Source organism: Cryptomeria japonica, chromosome 3, assembly GCF_030272615.1.
Source record: "Cryptomeria japonica chromosome 3, Sugi_1.0, whole genome shotgun sequence".
Taxonomy (NCBI): Eukaryota; Viridiplantae; Streptophyta; class Pinopsida; order Cupressales; family Cupressaceae; genus Cryptomeria; species Cryptomeria japonica.
The window spans coordinates 819,440,365-819,459,655 of NC_081407.1; the positions used below are offsets into that span (position 1 = coordinate 819,440,365).

General features: G+C 36.2%; 1 protein-coding gene across 12 annotated transcripts in view; it reads right to left on the reverse strand.

Annotated features, from left to right (window-relative positions):
- The window catches only part of LOC131037288 (sterol 3-beta-glucosyltransferase UGT80A2), a 116,897-nt gene that overhangs the window by 18,704 nt on the left and 78,902 nt on the right, over window positions 1-19,291 (reverse strand). For all 12 annotated transcript variants that reach the window (XM_057969363.2, XM_057969361.2, XM_057969356.2 and 9 more), the window contains 5 exons: window positions 12,708-12,742; window positions 12,357-12,594; window positions 9,204-9,452; window positions 8,999-9,058; window positions 8,848-8,887 (listed from right to left, as the gene is read on the reverse strand). In XM_057969363.2, the coding sequence (XP_057825346.1) occupies window positions 8,848-8,887; window positions 8,999-9,058; window positions 9,204-9,452; window positions 12,357-12,594; window positions 12,708-12,742 (622 nt within the window). The remainder of the gene's footprint in view (window positions 1-8,847; window positions 8,888-8,998; window positions 9,059-9,203; window positions 9,453-12,356; window positions 12,595-12,707; window positions 12,743-19,291) is intronic.

Consider the following 19,291-nt stretch of genomic DNA (forward strand, 5'->3'; position numbering starts at 1 on the left):
AACCAAAAGGAAAAAGACTTCCTTAAAACCCCTAGGAAATCTCATCGATTGAAGAAAAGGGGATGGCCAAGAAAACTAAACCTCTTGGCCGAAATATACTTATTATTAACTCCAAAACTAGCTCTAAAAGAGAAGCTGTTTGTGCAACGAGAGCATCCTCCTTAGGTTGAGGTGTCAAACTCATTTGATACTGATATGCATCCATTTGATAAGATGATTCCTAATTGTTCCGAGGAAAAAAAGTCATAGGAGATTAAGAAACTAGGAGGAAAATAGGAGGAATAGAGAAAAGTTACCCTTCATACTCCCCCTAATATCCCTTGTCCAACAATTGTCTTGCAACTATGGAACCGAGTCTTGCAAGAACAAAAATGGAAAGAAGAAAAGGAAAAATTGTAGCAGAAATTTGATGAAAAGATCCAGGCAAAGGATAGGAGATTAACAAACTGAATAATAAGGTAGACCAAATGGCTGCCATGGTGCCACAACTCATGCATTGCAGGCCACTTGCAAGAGTCTATGCCTTGTTTTTAAGAGAAAAAGTTCTTAGTTTCCAGTTTATGCAATTGTATTGTGATTTGCCTTCTTCCCTAGAAACCCCTAGGCAATTCTTCAATGTTTTTGAATGATCTACCCTAGAACTCCAGAATTCCCTCTGTGAGTTCTATTTACACAATTATCAATTATGCAATGCCATATGACAGAGTGGAATCCCCTCCTTTATGTAGGTAATTTACAATTAAGAGATTACAGCCAGAATGAACCTAATAGGGGGCAGCAGATGAGAGATTACAGAGAATTGGAGAAAGCAGTAACCCTACCCTTAAGGTCGGAGTCTAATAACCCAAATCATATCCTAAAGACTTGGGTTATACTTATGAGCAGACCAAACATTCAAAGGACGTAATGATAAAAAGGTGGGATAGTTACATTATATTTGGACCACTAGCACAGACGACAAGGAGCTCTGTCTTCAGATTTCTTGCATCTAGATGGCATGAGTTAACAAATGAGCTGTAAAGAAAGGAGCCACATTCCTTATATTATTTTCATGCAGCCATACAAAGAGCTATAAGATACATGAGACTTGCTTGGGACCATGATGCATAGTAGATACCACTTTTATTCTAGGCACCACTACAATGGTGGCCTATTCCACATTGGCAAGAGGATACCATACAGTGAAGCAGAAGATGCTAGGTGTAACAGATTGGAAAACGCAAGAGGGTTCTACTAAAATCCACTAACTCAACACACAGGAATCACTACCCCAGGGGACTTCAAAGAGCCGGCTCTAATGCAAAACCAGATGCCTTCTTTTGCTTGGGGACAAGAAGAAATTTGAGCTGGGCGGAATGGTGGGCTTATTTTATTGTCTCTTTTATTAGTCTGGTAATCTTCTATTTCCTATGAACTTTTACATTGAAACCTCAATACTTTCGTAAGTATTAAGACTAATTGATAAGTACTAAACATATTTACTCATGAATGTTAGATATTCATATAATATATGTGCATGATAATTGATGAAAATGTGATAAAATGAAGTGATTATTGTTATGAGAAGTGTTTCCAGGAACTAACAGGTTGCAGCAAAATGGTCAAAAGCATCATGAGGATGTCATGCAACCAAGTAATTGCAGAAGCAGCAGGTGTTCCTGCAATTGAGTAGCATGGGTTACAAGAATGGGCATTAGAAGCACTAAGGTGTCCACCAAAGCATCAACATGAGACTCCTAGCTTCAACAAACATCTTTAGAACCTAAGATATTTCTATCATAATTGTCATCAATAACTTCTGTTGTGTTTTCATCTTAGTTATTAAAGTTCCTCTTTATGATGGATATGGAATCCAATTAGGACTCTGTTTTGTTTTGTGTCTCTTAGTTAAATAATCCTCTTCCCATATATTAGGAACGAGTGGCAAGTCAAAATAAATTTGTTGGAGTAAAGTCAAGTCTATAAATGCAATGTAGAAAATGATCCAAAGATCGACAATTTTGTAAATATCCTCTATTTTCAGTAATACATAATTTCTGTATTTAGTTGTCTTCATGAATAAGCAAACAAGAGAATTCTTGGCATAGCAACTTCATTCAACTCTCAGTGTAGTGAGCACACCTACCTAGATTAGGGCCCCCTTGAGCTAAGGTGCCACTTGGTGGTTTATTTTTTAGTATTTCTGTGATTTAGTTTGCTAATTAGTTTATATAGTTTCGTACTTTCTGATTCTTGCAGCAACTAGTTAAATTGCATAATGTGGATAGTTTAACAGTGATTTGTTATTTGCTCTTTAGTTGTACTTAATGAGTGATTTTAGCTGTGATTACTCTTTAACTTGTGACTATGAAATTACAATTAGTAGGACTGTATATTCTTTCAGTGAAACTGTAAGTTACTTAACTCTTATATTGCAATACAACCTAGGCATCTCATAGTGTACGCATAGTACTGACCCCATCTCGAGTTTACAAACATAGTTGATAATTTAATATACCATATGGTAGTTGATGGTTTCTTAGCATAGGATGATCTCATCCTTAAGTTGCAGAGGTAATCTATTTAGCCTGAATTATTAGTTAATATAGGGAACCATACACTCAAAACATAGAAGCTAACTCCAAATGGCAATAGTTGACCCACCAAACACTGCCCTTTGACCTGGACTAGTTGCATCTAACCCTATTATGAGATCTAGGACACATAAGAGGTTTGAATCTACTCGAAAGCTTCTCTATTCTAGAATTCCCATTCAAACATATTCTGAGTTTCCTCACCTCTGCAAAATTCTCTAGTCTAGGATATTTTGGGTATTTCCTCCTTGGATCTTGCTCACAAGATTTAGAAACATCCAAGACTTCCTACCTGTTAGCACCCCCACAATTTTCCATTTAGAATGTCCAAGCTTGCAGGTTTCCTTTCTGGTGTCTCTATTCTTTCGGGTCTTTTGTACCTCTTCGTTTTGAACCTAAACCGTTGAACTTTAAAAACAGTTCAATTGGTTCAAGGTTCAAGGCGCTTTTAGGTAAATGTCTTTAGTGGCCTTTATCTCAACCAAAGCAAGCGCGTTATTGTTATGCGTTTTGAACTTTGAACCCGTGAACCTTTTTTTGGTTCAAGGTTCAAAATGTCTTTTTGTGAGTTGCGGCTATGTAATGTTATTTAACAAGCGGGTGTCAATGTGTTTTAAATCAGTTTTGAACTTGAACCTTGAATCAATTGTCTTTTCGGTTCAACAGTTCAACGGTTCAAGGTTCTTGCTTGTTAGTCATGGTTATTGCTCGTTCCCGGTATTGTTTTGAGTTGCTAGTTCACTATTGTTCTTCCCGGATGAACTTGAACAAATGAACTCTTTGTAAGATGGTTCAAGGTTCAAAAGGTTCACTTCAAACTGATTCTAAAGACTTTGTTAACATTGGAAGCGACGCGGCAAGAAGGAATATTCTCGGCATCTAACAGTTTAAAATTCTAAATTTGGAAAGTAATCATGGAAACATTAACTATTTGTGCGGAAGTGATGGGCAATTAAGAAAGTGTCAGGTTTTCAGTCATTTCACTATTACTTCACATGTTTAAATGAATCATTATGAAGCGTCTTTAGTTTTCTCGGTTTTTTCCCGTCTGTTAAAAAAAGATATATGAATTCATCTTCATAATTTGTAAGGGTTGCAGCTGCTATAATTGAGCGAATTGGAAACGCCGAAGGTAAATTCAGCTCTACTTTCCTGAGAAGGTTTCACAGATTCATGGTGGTAACAGGTAAGTTCAGACGATTTCCCTATGCTGTATTTCTTTAGTTCTGAAGATTTATCAGTGTAGGAAGAAAATCTTTAGTTTGTTGGAGTAGAATTCTACCTTGTTTTAGAATTGCTTGATTAAAAGTATAGATAGGCAGTATGAGGCCGGTATTGCCAAAGCTTGGCTAGACGTCATGTTTAGCGAGCATATTACCAGAACTAGATGATACTTCCTTGGCTCAAGCCAATCTAGGAGATTTCTTAGAAAGAACCAAGAACCCTCAAGCTGGTTCAATAATGGAGAAAATAGTGAGAAGTGGTCTCGTTGAAGCCGCTGCATTTCCACTTGCTGCACCATGTCCAGATTTGGTGGTAGCTTGTATGAATAGGTATGATGCCAAGAATAGATGTATAAGAACCAGCAATGGTGAGTTGTTAGTTGGTATCAACAGGGAAACAGTAATGGTGGTGATGGGAATCCCACACAAGGAATCATATGAGGATTGGTCAATTGGGACCTCATACGCCTTCTTCTCTAAGAAGAAGAGTGTGTATAGAAGTGTAATTGCAAGAAATTGGCTCCTTAAAGTTCAAAAGGGAGGGTCACGGCTGCCGAAGCCTCTTACCAGAGAGCACTTCATCACATAAGTGTGAGACATTGTTATACTGCTAAATAGGCTAAAGGGGAATTCACACTCCTTTTACTGGGAAGATTGGATGTATTTTTTACATTCAGGTGCTATTATCCGGTGACAAATATCTTGACTGGGCCCAGGTAATTGCAGAGAGACTCCATGAAGGTTTGAGTAACTTTGTGGGTATGTCTAGTTTTTATATGTCCTCTTATCTTTTCTACATATTAGCTTGTACCAGAGATTGGCCTAATTTGCTCAATGAACCATGGGTGGATCGCATGAAGGTTTATGATTACTATCCTTTGTTACAGTAGCAGAAACATGTAGAACATATTGCCAAATGGAATGGTGTCTTCGCAGGGAGACTTGCTTTTGAACTATAGGGTGATGTGAACAAGAGAATGTCAGTTGAAGCAATGGAGTTAATAAGTATATACGACAACTTCTTCGTTCAATTTCCTAGGTTCACCTATCTTCGGGTAGGTGGTTTCGAAGGCGAACCATTCAAGCTACCTAGGTATGCCTTTGATAGCTATGTAGTCATAGAGGTGAGAAGGCAACTAGCTCATATTGATAAAAGGTTGGGGGCAAAAGGCGAATCTGGAGTTGCCTTTCCTATTGAACTTGGATACTATAGTTGTAAGTCCATATTCGATGCTTTAAATTTGGAATTGGAATTTAAGAGGATGAATCTGCAGCCCTATGTTGCTAGACGCAGGTTTGATAGCAGAGGTTATGCCATGAAAAACCTAAATGTGGACGACCACTTCTGTCATGAACCCCAGTTGGAAGATTACTGGGAGAATTGCAGTGATGAATATGAGGTAAGGAGGAGACTGTAGTCAAGATTTACTCTGTAGCAGATAATCACCATGAAGCTTCCTATCAGTGTATCCAGAGTATAGGAGGAAACAAGGGAAGATGTTCTGGATCTTGAATTCAACAAGGAGGTTCAAGGAAAGCCAATCCCTAAGATTGACTGGAATAAAAAGGAAGATGATAATATCCAAGCTAAAAATTTTGATGTTGTAAGGAGAACTAAGAAGTGGTTGAGAGACCAAAAATTTAAGAAAGGATCGCTTATATCCTCCCATGAACTAAGAGTTGATTCACATGCTGTGACTCAACTTGCTATTTCTTCCACTAATGAAATTATTGATATTGCAGGTGGTTCAAAATCAATTGTTGAAAAAATCCAACCTAGGAGATCAAAACGGTCACCGTTAGGTTCTACAGTAGCTCAAGTAACTCGGTCAAGGAGCAAGAAAAAGAGCAAAAACCCAACATTGAGCCAGATTGTTGTGGACTTGGATCCAAGTGAAGAGGTTGAAGTAATAATGAATCAATAGGATTTGGGTGAACCTGCAGTACAAGAAATGGAAATAGGTAAAGAAACAGAGGGTGAATTGAATCCCATGAACACTTTGGTTATTGTCAATTCACCAAATACTCAAACAACTCCATCCAAAGAACCTGCAAACACACCACGATGGTTAGAAGCTGCTGTTCGGAAGAAACGTAGTGTGGTTCCAATTACAATCCCTGTAGAAGATATGGTCAGCAAGTGTCTTGGAAAGGTATCCAAGTCGAAAAGACTCAAAACACAGACAATGCTTGAGGTAGATGAAGCAACAGGTCATTGGACGACCGAGATAGCTAAGCCTATTCCAGATAGAGACTCAAACAAAGCTACCGAGGATGACTTCACAGTAGAAACGATCAATTTGGGGGTTGCTTCGCGAGCCGTTGATGTTAAACATTTGGAGTCTTCCACGAAGAGAATGATTTCTAGATCATGGAAGGACGAGAAGGATAAAAGGGAGTTGAAGCAGATCATCACTAAAATGGCTGAGTACATCAATGCCATTCACCATCCAAATCCTCAACCCTTGTCACAAGTGGCAGTATCATTTGATTCCAAATCTCCAGCAAATCAAAAGATGTTGGATCAAGTTCAAAGAAACAGAATGGTCGCGAAGATGTTCAATAAATGGCTTGATCTCATAATACAACAAGGTTCAGACTATATCGTCAGTCTGGTTAAAGTATATGAGGATGTTGTGACTGTGAGAAAGGAATTGGAATTAGAGGCCATTGCCTGGGAGAAAGAAAGGACCAAATGGGTGGTAGTTCTTGCACAGATGAATGATATACAAAAAATTGGTGTGATGAAGTTCTTGGCTGAAAAACCTGTGGAAAGCTTGGATGACAATGTATTATATGTATCAAGGAAAAACGTGGAGTGGTGTAATTCAATTATCAAATAGGGCCACGAAGAATCCACTAAACTGCTAAAAGGATTGACAAATTTAATTGATACAATGCAAAAGGATCTCAAATGCATTGACATCCAACTTATGAAAAATAATGCTCAGACAATCGAAGCTGCCTCAGATATGACAAAAATCTTCGAAGAAAGGATACTGTTCATTCGGAAGACAAAATCCTTGACTACGGATGATTTTTCAAAAGTAGCCAGGATTGAGTCAATGCTCATGATTTGTTCCGATCATTTGGAAGCGCACAAGGCAAGGGTGACACAAGTAAATATGGATAAGGAGGTCTGGAAGCAGCGAATTCAGCATATTGGACTCCCCTATTTTCAAGTCATCCTGAACTTTTGGGCGGCATATTTAGAGTGGCGTGGCATGCGCAGTTTTGCGGCGAAACAGGATAAACCAGTAGCTTCCTCTACCATGGTGGAGTCATGATCAATTAGGGGATGAGCTGTCAGCCTTTCTGTGGCTGTTATTTTAGTTTCTCTTGTTTTTAACAAATAGTTTCTTTAACCAATGGTTAAAATGAAGTTTTAATTTTTATGTAACAAACTATGAGCCTGGAGGCTATTTAAGCTAGAAAGTAAGTTTATGTTAAGGTCGGAAAAACTGTGATTTTTCAGGGAACAAACATAAATCTGTTTTCTGTAAATTTCTTAAAACTGGAATCACTGGTTTATCAATGAAATGTTATCGTGTACAGTCTTTGAATTTGTGTGTTTGAGGATTGGCGATCTTTCTTGAGAAATCAGCTAATGTGCATGATATCATTTTGTCATCAGTTATTCCTATGTTTTCTGGATTCATTGTCACCATTATTTGCAAGTAAATTCATTGTGGATTGAGTCGTGCTGATCCCCCTTGTCTTGTGAGACATGAGAGAGAATCGATTAGAGTTCATACTGCTATGCATTTGCTTTTGCTTTGAATTTATGAAATGAACATGTGTGGAAATATGAGTCTGTGAGCTCTTATTTGAAATTGATTGTCAGAATATTCTCTTAGTTTATTTTAAAAACATTCCTTTGTGTTGATAGACGAATGCTAAAGCCTTTTCACGCTTTCTGGTTAAAAGTGTCTTCATTTCAAAGTTTACTGCATAAAATTCATTACAAATCATACGAGGAGCTGCCCTCTAATGCAGAGGATGGATTTTTAATTGGTTCATCCAACTGTTGGTTTATTTGTTTCCTTTCATAAAGGGGCATATAAGAGTCATATTATTATTCAAAGAAAGCAAACATTATAATTTGAAGAAAGGGACAAATCTATTAACCAAGACTACCCAAACCCCAGCTTGTTCTACAAGAAAGATTATAGTTAAACATTCAGTTTTCTCCTAAAGACAATACCAAATCCCTTCTACATTGTTTTAACTTTATCTCCATTATATTCTCTGCATCAAATTGACACTGTTTTATATGCTTGAGCAGCCTTAAAAAACTTTTTCTAGTTTCACACATTTTTATTGCCACTCAATCAATGGTTGCTTCTTTGGTTGTTCCTATTCCTGTTATCTCTGGCAATTGTACAGGAAAACAGAAAACAAAAAAAACTGCAGTTGTTATTTCATGCTAAAAGTGAAAAACTTGGGACAATCCACAGTTTCTTCAAACACCTGCATTTGAACTGCAGTTTTTTTCAACTGTGGGGTTTTCCCAAGGTTTGGCCCAGGTTTGACCTAGCATTGATCAGTTTTTGAAAGAAATGAGTATGCCAGTTTGAACTAGCATAAGTCAACTGCAGATATTTTCCCAGTTATTGCTACTATACGTACACCTATTTTGGTCATTGAATAACATTACAATTTCACTTTCAATTTCTGATGAGAACTCAATTGACTAGTATGAAAATTCTAGACTGCATGAGCTTTAAGGGCCATGGAACCAATGGATTGCTGACAAATAACAATAGCAATTCAAATTCCACAGGGTATGGCTAACAAAGCTATGCCTATAACTACTAGTGTACTAGGACCGAACTGATTCTATATCATTGGTCTTGGCATGGCAAATTCTAATGTTTTTGAATATATCTGCGAGCTTTCTAAGAAGATGATTTTTGTAACTGTGTAAGCCATATAATAACAATCAAGAATTTTATAACTTAATGAATCTATTCCCTTCTTGCCTGTATGCATACTTATAAAATTTGAAGAAATATAAAAATAGCAAATTCGCAATAAAATCTGAAACTGACCTGTGGTAATCCAGCAGATAGAGCTGCTGCAGTTGATCCACTACAAGGAGAGCAGATTTTTTTTTCAAAATCAAATATACTACAAATCATTAAGGTGAATTTAAGAAGCGACTAACGTAAATCTAATAAATATAATAAAGAAAATTCACACCTGCCTCCATGGTGGATTATTACAGAACATTTTGGAAAGAGCCAACTGTATGGTATGGAACTGTGCTACAAGACAGGTAAAAAGACAAGTATCATTAATCAGTGACAGCTTTTATAAAAAAAAATTTCAAACTTGAACAGCACTAAAATACAATTTAGAGTTAAAAAAAACACACCTGAAAAACCATGGTTTCATGATATCTTACCCAGCATAGCAAAGGAGTCTATTATTAAGTAGTAGCTGTCCATCTTCACCAGTCTCTGAAATGCCTTGGCAATCACGGGCACATGAATCTGGAAGTTTGCAAGTCCCCTGAAACTCCCCAGCAAAATATTTGATGGCAGTATCCAAAGGTGGATGGCCAGCTGTAAGAAAGATAACTCTGTAGCTTGTTTCTTCCAGAATTTTTCTCAATGATAAAAGCATACCTTCAGGATTTTCGATATATCCCATGCTAAGTACCAGAAACAAAACATATGTCAGAAAGGAAATTTAGGATTCCAAAGCAATATGCTTATGTTAAAATGTCATGGATCAACATCACCATTGTATGAATGTTGGAAACTGAACCACAGAAATACAATCTTTCATTTCATTAAGCATTCCAATAAGCTTTGACATGATTTGGTATACTTTGTAAGTTACCATTGCTAACAATTAGCGATTCTGTGACTAACTAAAAATCCAGAAAGTTAAATTAAAATATGTATATAGTATCTAGCACCTATATTAAACTTCTTTAACATAAGTTGCTGCTAATTGGTGACAAAAGAATAATAATGTTGAGTTGATTTTAGTTCAATCATAAACTATGACAATAAACCCATTTTAGTTGTACGCATTTTAATGCAACTTTTTTAATAAAACAACCAGTTACTTCCTCAAACATCTGAATATTCTCTGTAAACAAGTGATGGTATTAAAAACATACAAATTATCATGACTTCCAGTTAAGCGATGCATTGTTGCAACTTCTGCTAACTGCTACAAAATTATGTGAAAATTAAAAAGCTTTCAAGTTGTTTGCTAAGTTCAGATGACCTCAAATATATATTTCTTGTTAAGTTTTGATTAGATTATAATAGGTAGGTAATCAGGTAATTTTAAATTTTAACTTTGATCTCAGTTTGATATTAATTCAACCTATGTAAGATTCAAATCTAATCTGCAGAATATAGATTGAATTTAATGTGAGTGAAGCTCCTGAACTAATATGTATATGAGTCACACTTGAATGTGATTCTATCTGTTGTAATCACTCAGACTATAGATCACACACTGTTGTAATCACACAGACTAAGTATAATCATGAACTGTGTCGAACTGTATATCTATATTCACCGACTGCAGAATATTATCAGGCACTGTTATATTGAGTCGAACTGTATCTCTACATTTCTTATTGTATTGCTATCACTGTCTGCTTGTTATATCTCCGCCTTATCGTATCCTATATATATTGCTGTCTTCTGTGGGCACTGTCATTTCTCTTAACACTGTGAATGGGTATATTATATTTTTCTGATGACTCATACAAATGCAATATATATATATATATATATATATATATATATATATATCATACTTCTGATTTGATAGGTTGTATGATATAGGATACCCGAGGTCGTGACTCTACACGTAGGGATATGATACTTTGGAGGCAAACAGATACATTAATATAATCGGTATTTATAACTAAACTAATTTAAACATAATCAGTTGTGCAATAACACACATCACCGATAATTAGACAATACGGTGATAATAAAGATTGATAGTCGATTATACATATCAACAACAATCATTTGCTAATGTTTTTCATATCGATTATATATATAGACATTAACTAATATCGATTTTAATATTGTTTAATATATTAGGCATATAGTATCGGTTTTCATTAATAGCTGGTATACGTAATTGTCTAAGGCCGATAGGCCAATTAGACAATTACGTTGTCTCTGTCGGTCCTAATAGATTCTGACAGTAGCTATTCTACCATCAACACTCCCTCTTAGCTAGGGAGGAATCCTTCTTAACCTTTATAAGTTGCATCACCTCTTGTGATGATATAAGTAGCCTCACTATATGTGTAAGAGGAAGATATCACCTCACTGTGATATCAAGTATTTATGGCATGTCCATGGATATCAAGTCACATGATATCCACCATAAATGTTTCTTTAGATCATATTCACCATTATGGCTTGTCCATGGATATCATGTCTCATGATATCCACCATCATGGTATATCTAAAGAAATTACTGCATGGCATGTCCACGGACATGAAATCCACCATGAATATCTCTTTATGTAATATACACCATTATGGCTGGTCCACAGATATCATGTCTCATGATATCCACCATTATGGCATATCCACAGATATTACTACTAGAGATGTAAACCATTATGACATATCCATAGATATCACATCTCATGATATCCATCATAATGGTATGATCAATCAATATTGTAAGATCGTCACCTTACGATAATGATTAGATGTACAAGTGTTCACAATTGAGAGATTGTGACCTCACATTAATGTTCACGGGGGCTTATCAAGCACTGAACCAAAATTGTCATGGAGTCACACACATGACATCTACCATGAACCATATCAGAGGGTGTTGATAAGGGCTTTCTCCTTAAGTCTTTCTCAAAGAGAAATGCAATCACAAGAGTTTACACTTTAAAACATCTTTTCAAAAGAAGAATACATTAGTGAATAGCATACCTTTCCACCATGTCTCTAACATAGTGATACTTGGATCTCCACATGCTTTGACCTTTCATGAAATACAAGATTGGAGTCTGCATCACTCTTGGTGTATTCCAAGCTCACCAAGTATTCATCTATCCAGGAATATCATGACCTAGAAGTCAGCATAAAGGCCTTCCAGCCTACATAAATGGGACTCCATCTTATGAATCATAGTCCTTTGACTGATCACTATAGAAACCATCTTGACATGGTCCACTCCCTCTGAACCAATATAACACACATCACCGATAATTAGACAATACGGTGATAATAAAGATCGATAATGTAATATAGATATCGATAGTCGATTATATATATCGACGACAATCATTTGCTAATGTTTTTCATATCAATTATATATATAGACATTAACTAATATCGATTTTAATATTGTTTAATATATTAGGCATATAATATCAGTTTTCATTAATAGCTGGTATACGTAATTGTCTAAGGCCGATAGGCCAATTAGACAATTACGTTGTCTCTGTCGGTCCTAATAGATTCTGACCGTAGCTACTCTATCATCAACATTTCTTGTTAAAAAAAATGTAAAATTTGGAGAATCATACAGAGAGCAGGAAAGCTACCTCCCAATAGAGCTTAGTCCTATAAAGATGGGTTTGCAGCTGTTATTTGAACTCTCGGCAAGGAAATGTCTTAGCCTGACTGGAATAATAGAAGGATTCAGGCACAGTTTCATGGGTTTCATACTTTCTCCCTCTGCAGGCTCCTCAACAGAGTTTTCAGAACCCTTTTGTTTTGGTAGCTCCCATTCTGCTGGTGGAAACCAAAACCCACATACATATACATTTGGTGGCCAGTAGCCTGCCATTAATGGAAACACAGCTATTTATAATTGTAGTTATTCAAGTTATGTATTCATTAATTTGCCTTGTAGAAAGTAAAACCAATAAAAACAATAAAATATTTCCACATACCTGGGCATTCAACCACTTCTTTGCTAAAACCATACCTGCAATACAGGAAATAAAATAACCAGTATGAGATTTGATATGATAAATTTATCTAAATCATACATCATCTAGGAAGTAGACCTAGTTCTTGCCCTGATATCAGAATGCTCAGAATTAAAAGCCTCACAGTGCCAACAGTAAAGAAGTCCTCAATTACCATTCGCAATTGTGCTCACATCATAAATGCTCCAATATTATACTAAGAAACCATAAACATCAAAATGGTTTATGCAACAGTTGTTGGTAAATCAATTATGTATATCTTCAAACTGATATGAAACTCTTCAAATCATAGGTGAAGAAAAATACAACCAATAGATTTGATAATCTACATATAGCATACTTTCTAAGACATGAATTAAGCATTTTCATGCAAAGATAGCAAAAAAAGATATGCAGATAACACCTTATTGCTAGTATCATGTGCAAGAAATATGATATAATGACCTATGGGAGAGAGAGAAGTTTTCAAATTCAAAGCTTTAATTGGAATACTCTCCCTTGCGCATTAGAAACAAAGGGTTAAAGATACCATGGATAATATTATGGCTACAAGATCATCACCGGGAGAATTAGCCTTGTTTCTGATTGCAATGCTTGATCATTCGTGGTCAAAAAACTTACAAAAGAACTGAAGACAAGACCAAGCTTTCTTGTTACACTGGCTCTTTATTATCATCTTTGCTTTGATGCCTCCATTGAGCAGAAAAGTGTTTGAAGGCTTCACAGTAAATATGTACTTCCATTTCGCAAAAAAGTATATAATGGGTACCTTGCATAGATTTAAGTTGGAAAGAATATGAAAGAACAAGCTCAACAGGTAGCTAGCCGCTGGAAGGAATTTCAATTTACAATTAATCTGTAGCAGTAGAGCATATCCCATGATTGTCCTTCCTTGGCCAGTCTCATGTGTGATATGCCAAATTAGAGGATGATGTAGGGAGGTCCCCTAACTCTTAACAACACACATAAACAACTCAGAAAGGCAAAGGAATAGACAGAAAAACTTCAAGACTAGGTTCTTGCTTTCTATTTAAATACTCCTGAAAATGGAAATACGATGCAAATCTGAAATATTACGGTGTTTTCAGCCTTATAGGCATGTACAATAATCTGAAATATGATGTAAACTAGTTACATATGCAAGAAGAAACTACAAGGAAAAACTATCTCCATCTTTGTCTTCTTCTCTAAGCTAGCTTCCCAGATCTTCAAACCTGCAAAAGGCTCCAACTGCCAATTCAAGGCATCAATTTGAATTGAAATGTGAGAAGGAAAACCACTTTGGTTTCTCAAAACCAAGGGTAGAATACCACCCAAAAATCTCACGCTCAATGAGAAGTTGTAGTTTTAACTTAAAAAAATTCCAAATAATGCTAATTTTGACTGTACATGGACTCCCACCTGTGATGTCCCCATCAAATTAATACCATTTGGTGGCATTAATTGTGAATAAAATGAACTTTCCTTATTTTATATTAGTTCAAATGATGACTAATATATTATAATAAGAGTTCAATATTTGATTTTTCAATAAAGATTAAAAGTTAAATATTAGTTTTGTTTAATTATTTTGCCTAACTATTATTTAATTATTTAATCCTTGTGGGAGTTGGTTTTCCTATGGGAATTTTACCCGCTATTTGTTTTTTAAATAAGGATTTGGCAAACCAGAAAAGCTATGAGATTTTATTAAAAAAAAACATTGTGGAAGATATTGTTCTCGAATTCTCTAAGAGAGATATTCTGGAGTTTCACAAACCTTTCGTCAGTGTCTGCACTGTCCTATTGGTCTTTATCCGATAAAAGCCTGGCAGTATTACGGATTGTGGAAAAAGCAGTATGGGCGGAGAGTAAGAATTTTATTGCGTGAGACATTCATTATTCTGGCCGCTATATTATTCACGGGTTCGTGAACGTCAATGTTTCCTACATGTGCGTTCAATCATTCATCACTTCTGCTGTTTCCGTAAACGAATTGTTGGCAAGAGTTCACGGCGGAGTTCACGTGCGTGGATGATATTCAAATTTCAGTTCCGCGAAAGACTTTCTGTGCTGTATTCCTTGTTTGTAATTTTAATGGTTGCATCTTCTGTAAAGGATTTCTGACCGGTGACGGATGGGTTTTCATTGTGAATTATAAAATATTCTGGCAGTATCGGGTCTCCAAATCGGTTGTATCGTGGTGGTCATTCTGCAGGATATATGTTATTTATACGGTGTTCCCACTGATGCTTTGACTGTGATATTTCCAGCAGGGTTGGAAATTTGCAGATTAAATACAGGTGCATTAACATTCAGTAAATTCATTATACAGAATGATTTCTTGCATTCGCAGAGTTTAACAATTAGTGTGTGAAAAATCTATTGTTTGCTTTCCTGTATAGTTGAATTTCTGCAACTGTAATGTTGCAACTGTTTTACAATATTGTGAATTGAGCAGTAAAAGGCGTTTCTGGGTATTTTGTTCCCTTGAGTTATAATAATTTCTGTGCCTTCCAAGTAAGAATTAAACTTACCATGAGATTTCAAGTTATTTACAAATAAGATTAGTCAAGGATTATTGCACCACCAGCCATGCCAAGATTGGAAAAATGCCAAAAAGCTGAGGAAATGGCATGTAATGCTCCATAAATAACTTTCCTTCCCACCTCCACAAACATTCTAAATCAAGAGGTAGTTATGACACTCCATAACTCCACCTGGGACCCAAAACTAGAAACTGCAAAGCCACTAACTCTTGGATGCCCATTTTGAATGTCAAGCATTAAGGGAAGATTCTAGGAGTTATGACAAGTTGTAACTCCCAATTTCCAGTCAAGAAAGGCATATTTGAATGTTTTTCCTTGATGCCACTAAAATGCATCCAAATTACATTAAGGCTGAAACATAAGGATGTGACCAAAATTTTTACTAAACTATTTGGCCTTGTCATATCAAATTATTCACCTACAACATTTATTCCTAACATTAGCAACTAAACTGTAGGAAAATTAAAATAAACATTTTTTTAGTTGATGCAAGATAACCCTTACACCATGGATGCTCCTGCATCAGAGGGACTTCTATTGTTTGCTGGAGTCGTAACATCAGATCCATAAATGGCTTTTACCTATATCTCAATCAATTGGGTATCAACATTTTAGCAGAGAACAGAGGGATATGGTGGGGTCCATGGCTCTCAAATAGTGGCATTCATTATTCAGGATATCTTCACTGTTTGGACTCCATAGTTGCCCTTGACAAGCATCCCAAATATTTCCAGCTCTGGACCAAAATATGGCATTCCTATAAGCCTCTAAGGTTGATCATTTATGTGGATCACATCCCTTCAACAGCTTTACAGGCTAAATTTGAGAGTTTATCTAGGATTTCTCAATTTTTCTTCATAAGAGATGCTGATCTATTAGGGGATTTCAATTTTTGAGCAAACAATAGGGAAGTTCCTGTTCAAACACACTGAGGATGATTTATAGTTATGCAAGCTTGGTGTTCAGATTTGGATTTAGTTCAATGCCTTCAGGCCAGCCAACATATTGCAGAGTCAAACATTTTCTTGCCTTTGGTGACCCTAACAGCTTTTTCTAATCGAATAATATTTCTATGTTTAAGGGTTCAATAGTTTAATCTATTATCCTCATCAACAGGGAGCTACCATTGTTCACCATTTTCCTAGCCTCTCTTCTACCACATTTCTGTGATTTCCATGGTTCAAGATACCTTTTCTTTTCCTGATCATGTTTACTTGGACTTTTAGCTTGCTGACCCTAGTTTGACCCTAAACACCCTTCCTATTGTCCATCCCTTACATATCTATTGAGTTTGATAGATTCTCTGCCATTGTATTCTTCACATGATATAATCATCTTGGCCAAAGGAAATGCAAGGGGAAACACTTGTGTGCAGGAAAATGTTCCAGGTAGAGAAATAGCTCAAAACCTCCAATAGTCATTTCCCAATTTAAAAATGGCACAAAAATGATTTGAGATCATTTCTAATACATATTTAAGGCCCCCATTCTAAGATAGTCGTAGGAGTTTATGGTTCAACTTTCCTTGCGACAATGCACATATACACTTCGGTGAAAATTTTGAAAAGACAGCACAAAGAAAATTTGAGACCAGCTAAATACCAAAGGTAGCATGGTTGAGTTTGTTATAACTTGAGTATTTCTACGGAAAATTAACTCAATTCAATCCCACAGTTCAAAGATTTATCTGAATTCTAAGAAGGAGGTTGGATGAGGTTGCAATTGGGAAGCTCACTAACGCTTTTCAGGAGATTGTCAATCATTAGAAAGAAGGCCTCAATAATTCACGCATCAAAGGGCTAAGCTTACATGGATGTTGTCATTTCCACATTGTATGGTCACAAAGAAATTTGAATCTTTAGATTGGCACATAATTCCTTGGCAAAAGATACAGCATCCCAAAAGAAAGGGTCCAAGCTTAATATACAGTTTCACATAATTGATCAGATTGTCAAATAGCTTGCTTGTTTTTGGATTACAAAATATTTTAGGGACTTTAATTTGTTTGTGATGTTTGGAATGGAGATAGTTTATGCTGATTGATCAATTGCTAGGTAATGGAAAATACTGAATAGATTGATCACTTGCTACAAATGACAGTAAACAAGAAGGATAGCAAATTGATTCATATAAATCTGTCCTTTTTATTTGCAAAATATTGAAACCTAGTTACATGCATAGTTGAGGCAAGGTTTCCTTTGATATGTTGTTGGGAATACATATGGAAAGTACACAGCAAATACACCAATCTCAAATAGCAGATAGAAATCCAAGCAATAGCTTACAATAATGGACAACAAATACATAGGGAATTTTGCAATCATATAAGCACAAGCTGGAGCTGAATATACCTCTATTCCTCATGCCTGGCTTCCACAAGGTCCCTCAAGTCTATCTGACCTGTTCACACTATTGCTACAACCTCCGTACCTTCTCTTGGAGTCAAGTCAACCCTCACACAGCAAGAAACCCACAACAAGGAGAGTGTCTTACCAAGTTAGAGAGCCACACCACAGATACAACTCAAATCGACTTCTAATATAATCACAATGACAACAAATGAAAGAGGACGCAAGCAACTCTAGTCTTATTCCCCATGCCAAGGACACTGATAATTGACCTCCCAAAGAATGTCAAAAAGGGACCACATCCAACCAAATAAATCCCCATGCAGCTCAAGACGGATTAATGCATAGAAAAAGAGAAGTCCATGTTTCCATGTCCCTCCTTCAAACATCCACGTCCTTGTCTGAAATCTCACACCATGACCATAGCATTCATTACTCCACAACTTTTCAAACCAATCACCCAAATGTATAAATAAAATCAAACTTAAGCAAGGCCTCTAGATTGAAACTCTAATATAACTCAAATAAACCTAAAACTCTATACGTTTGTCTCGGAACAAGACTTCACAAATTTGATGAACTTATATGTTGAATACACTATGAAATCTCTAGGTGAAATCTCCAACAACTAGCTAGTGCAGATAGTTTGAATACTGAAACCAACAATCCCTTAGGGTTTTCATCCTAGGGTTTCAAGCTCCAAGAAGCTCTCCAAAATCAACAAGAGAAAATAATCCAATCATATCTCAAATGAGCCTCGAAATGCTCTTTTATATCAATCCAGGAAGCTTCTAGAAACACTTCTCATTTTCCAGTACTTTTAAATATTTAAGTTAGCCCAAGGAAAAGACTTTATTAAATTCTTCCTAAATAAGCCACTTAAGTCACTTTATAAAGCTTATTAAAGTAATCAAATAATATTACCGATAGAATAAGTTTTTAAGGATAATATTAAATAATTAAATTAATGAATTCCCTTTTTCTGGACTTTAGCCTACGAGAATTAAATAGGCTAATAAGTCCTCCTAGATTAGTTTGTGGAGGACATTACAACCCTCCCTTCCCGAAATTGCTTGCCCTCAAGCAATTGTAAATTAGGATGCTGGAGAATTTGTTCCTCCTCCCAAGTGGCATCCTCAAAGGGCAAGTCTTTCCATTTGATAAGATACTCCTTGATTATTCAGCTCAATGTTCTTTCCCTGACATCCAAAATCTCACCGGGTACCAAAGCCAATCTACCCTCCTCATCCAAAAGTGGTAGCTCTATTAAAGAAGTAATATGCTGCCCTAGTGCCTTCTTAAGGCACGATACATGAAGTACATTATGAATCCTGCTATTTTTTGGCAACTCAAGCTCATGAGCCAACTCCCCCACTCTTTGAAACTATCCTGTAGGAACCATATAAATGTGGTTTTAATTTCTTGGCACCACTTTTCTTCAAAGAAGACTGTCCATATCGCTGCAATCGTAAGAAACCAAGTCTCCTACATCAAAATTACGCTAAACCCTATGTCTATTTGCATACATCTTCTATTGATTGTGAGCACTCTGCAAATTATCCTTAAGGTCTTAAGGATGTCTTGAATCTCCTAAATCCAATCCTTAGCTTTCAAAGCCCTGATATCACCAAAAGCCAAATCAGAAAATGATGAAGCATCATATCCATGCA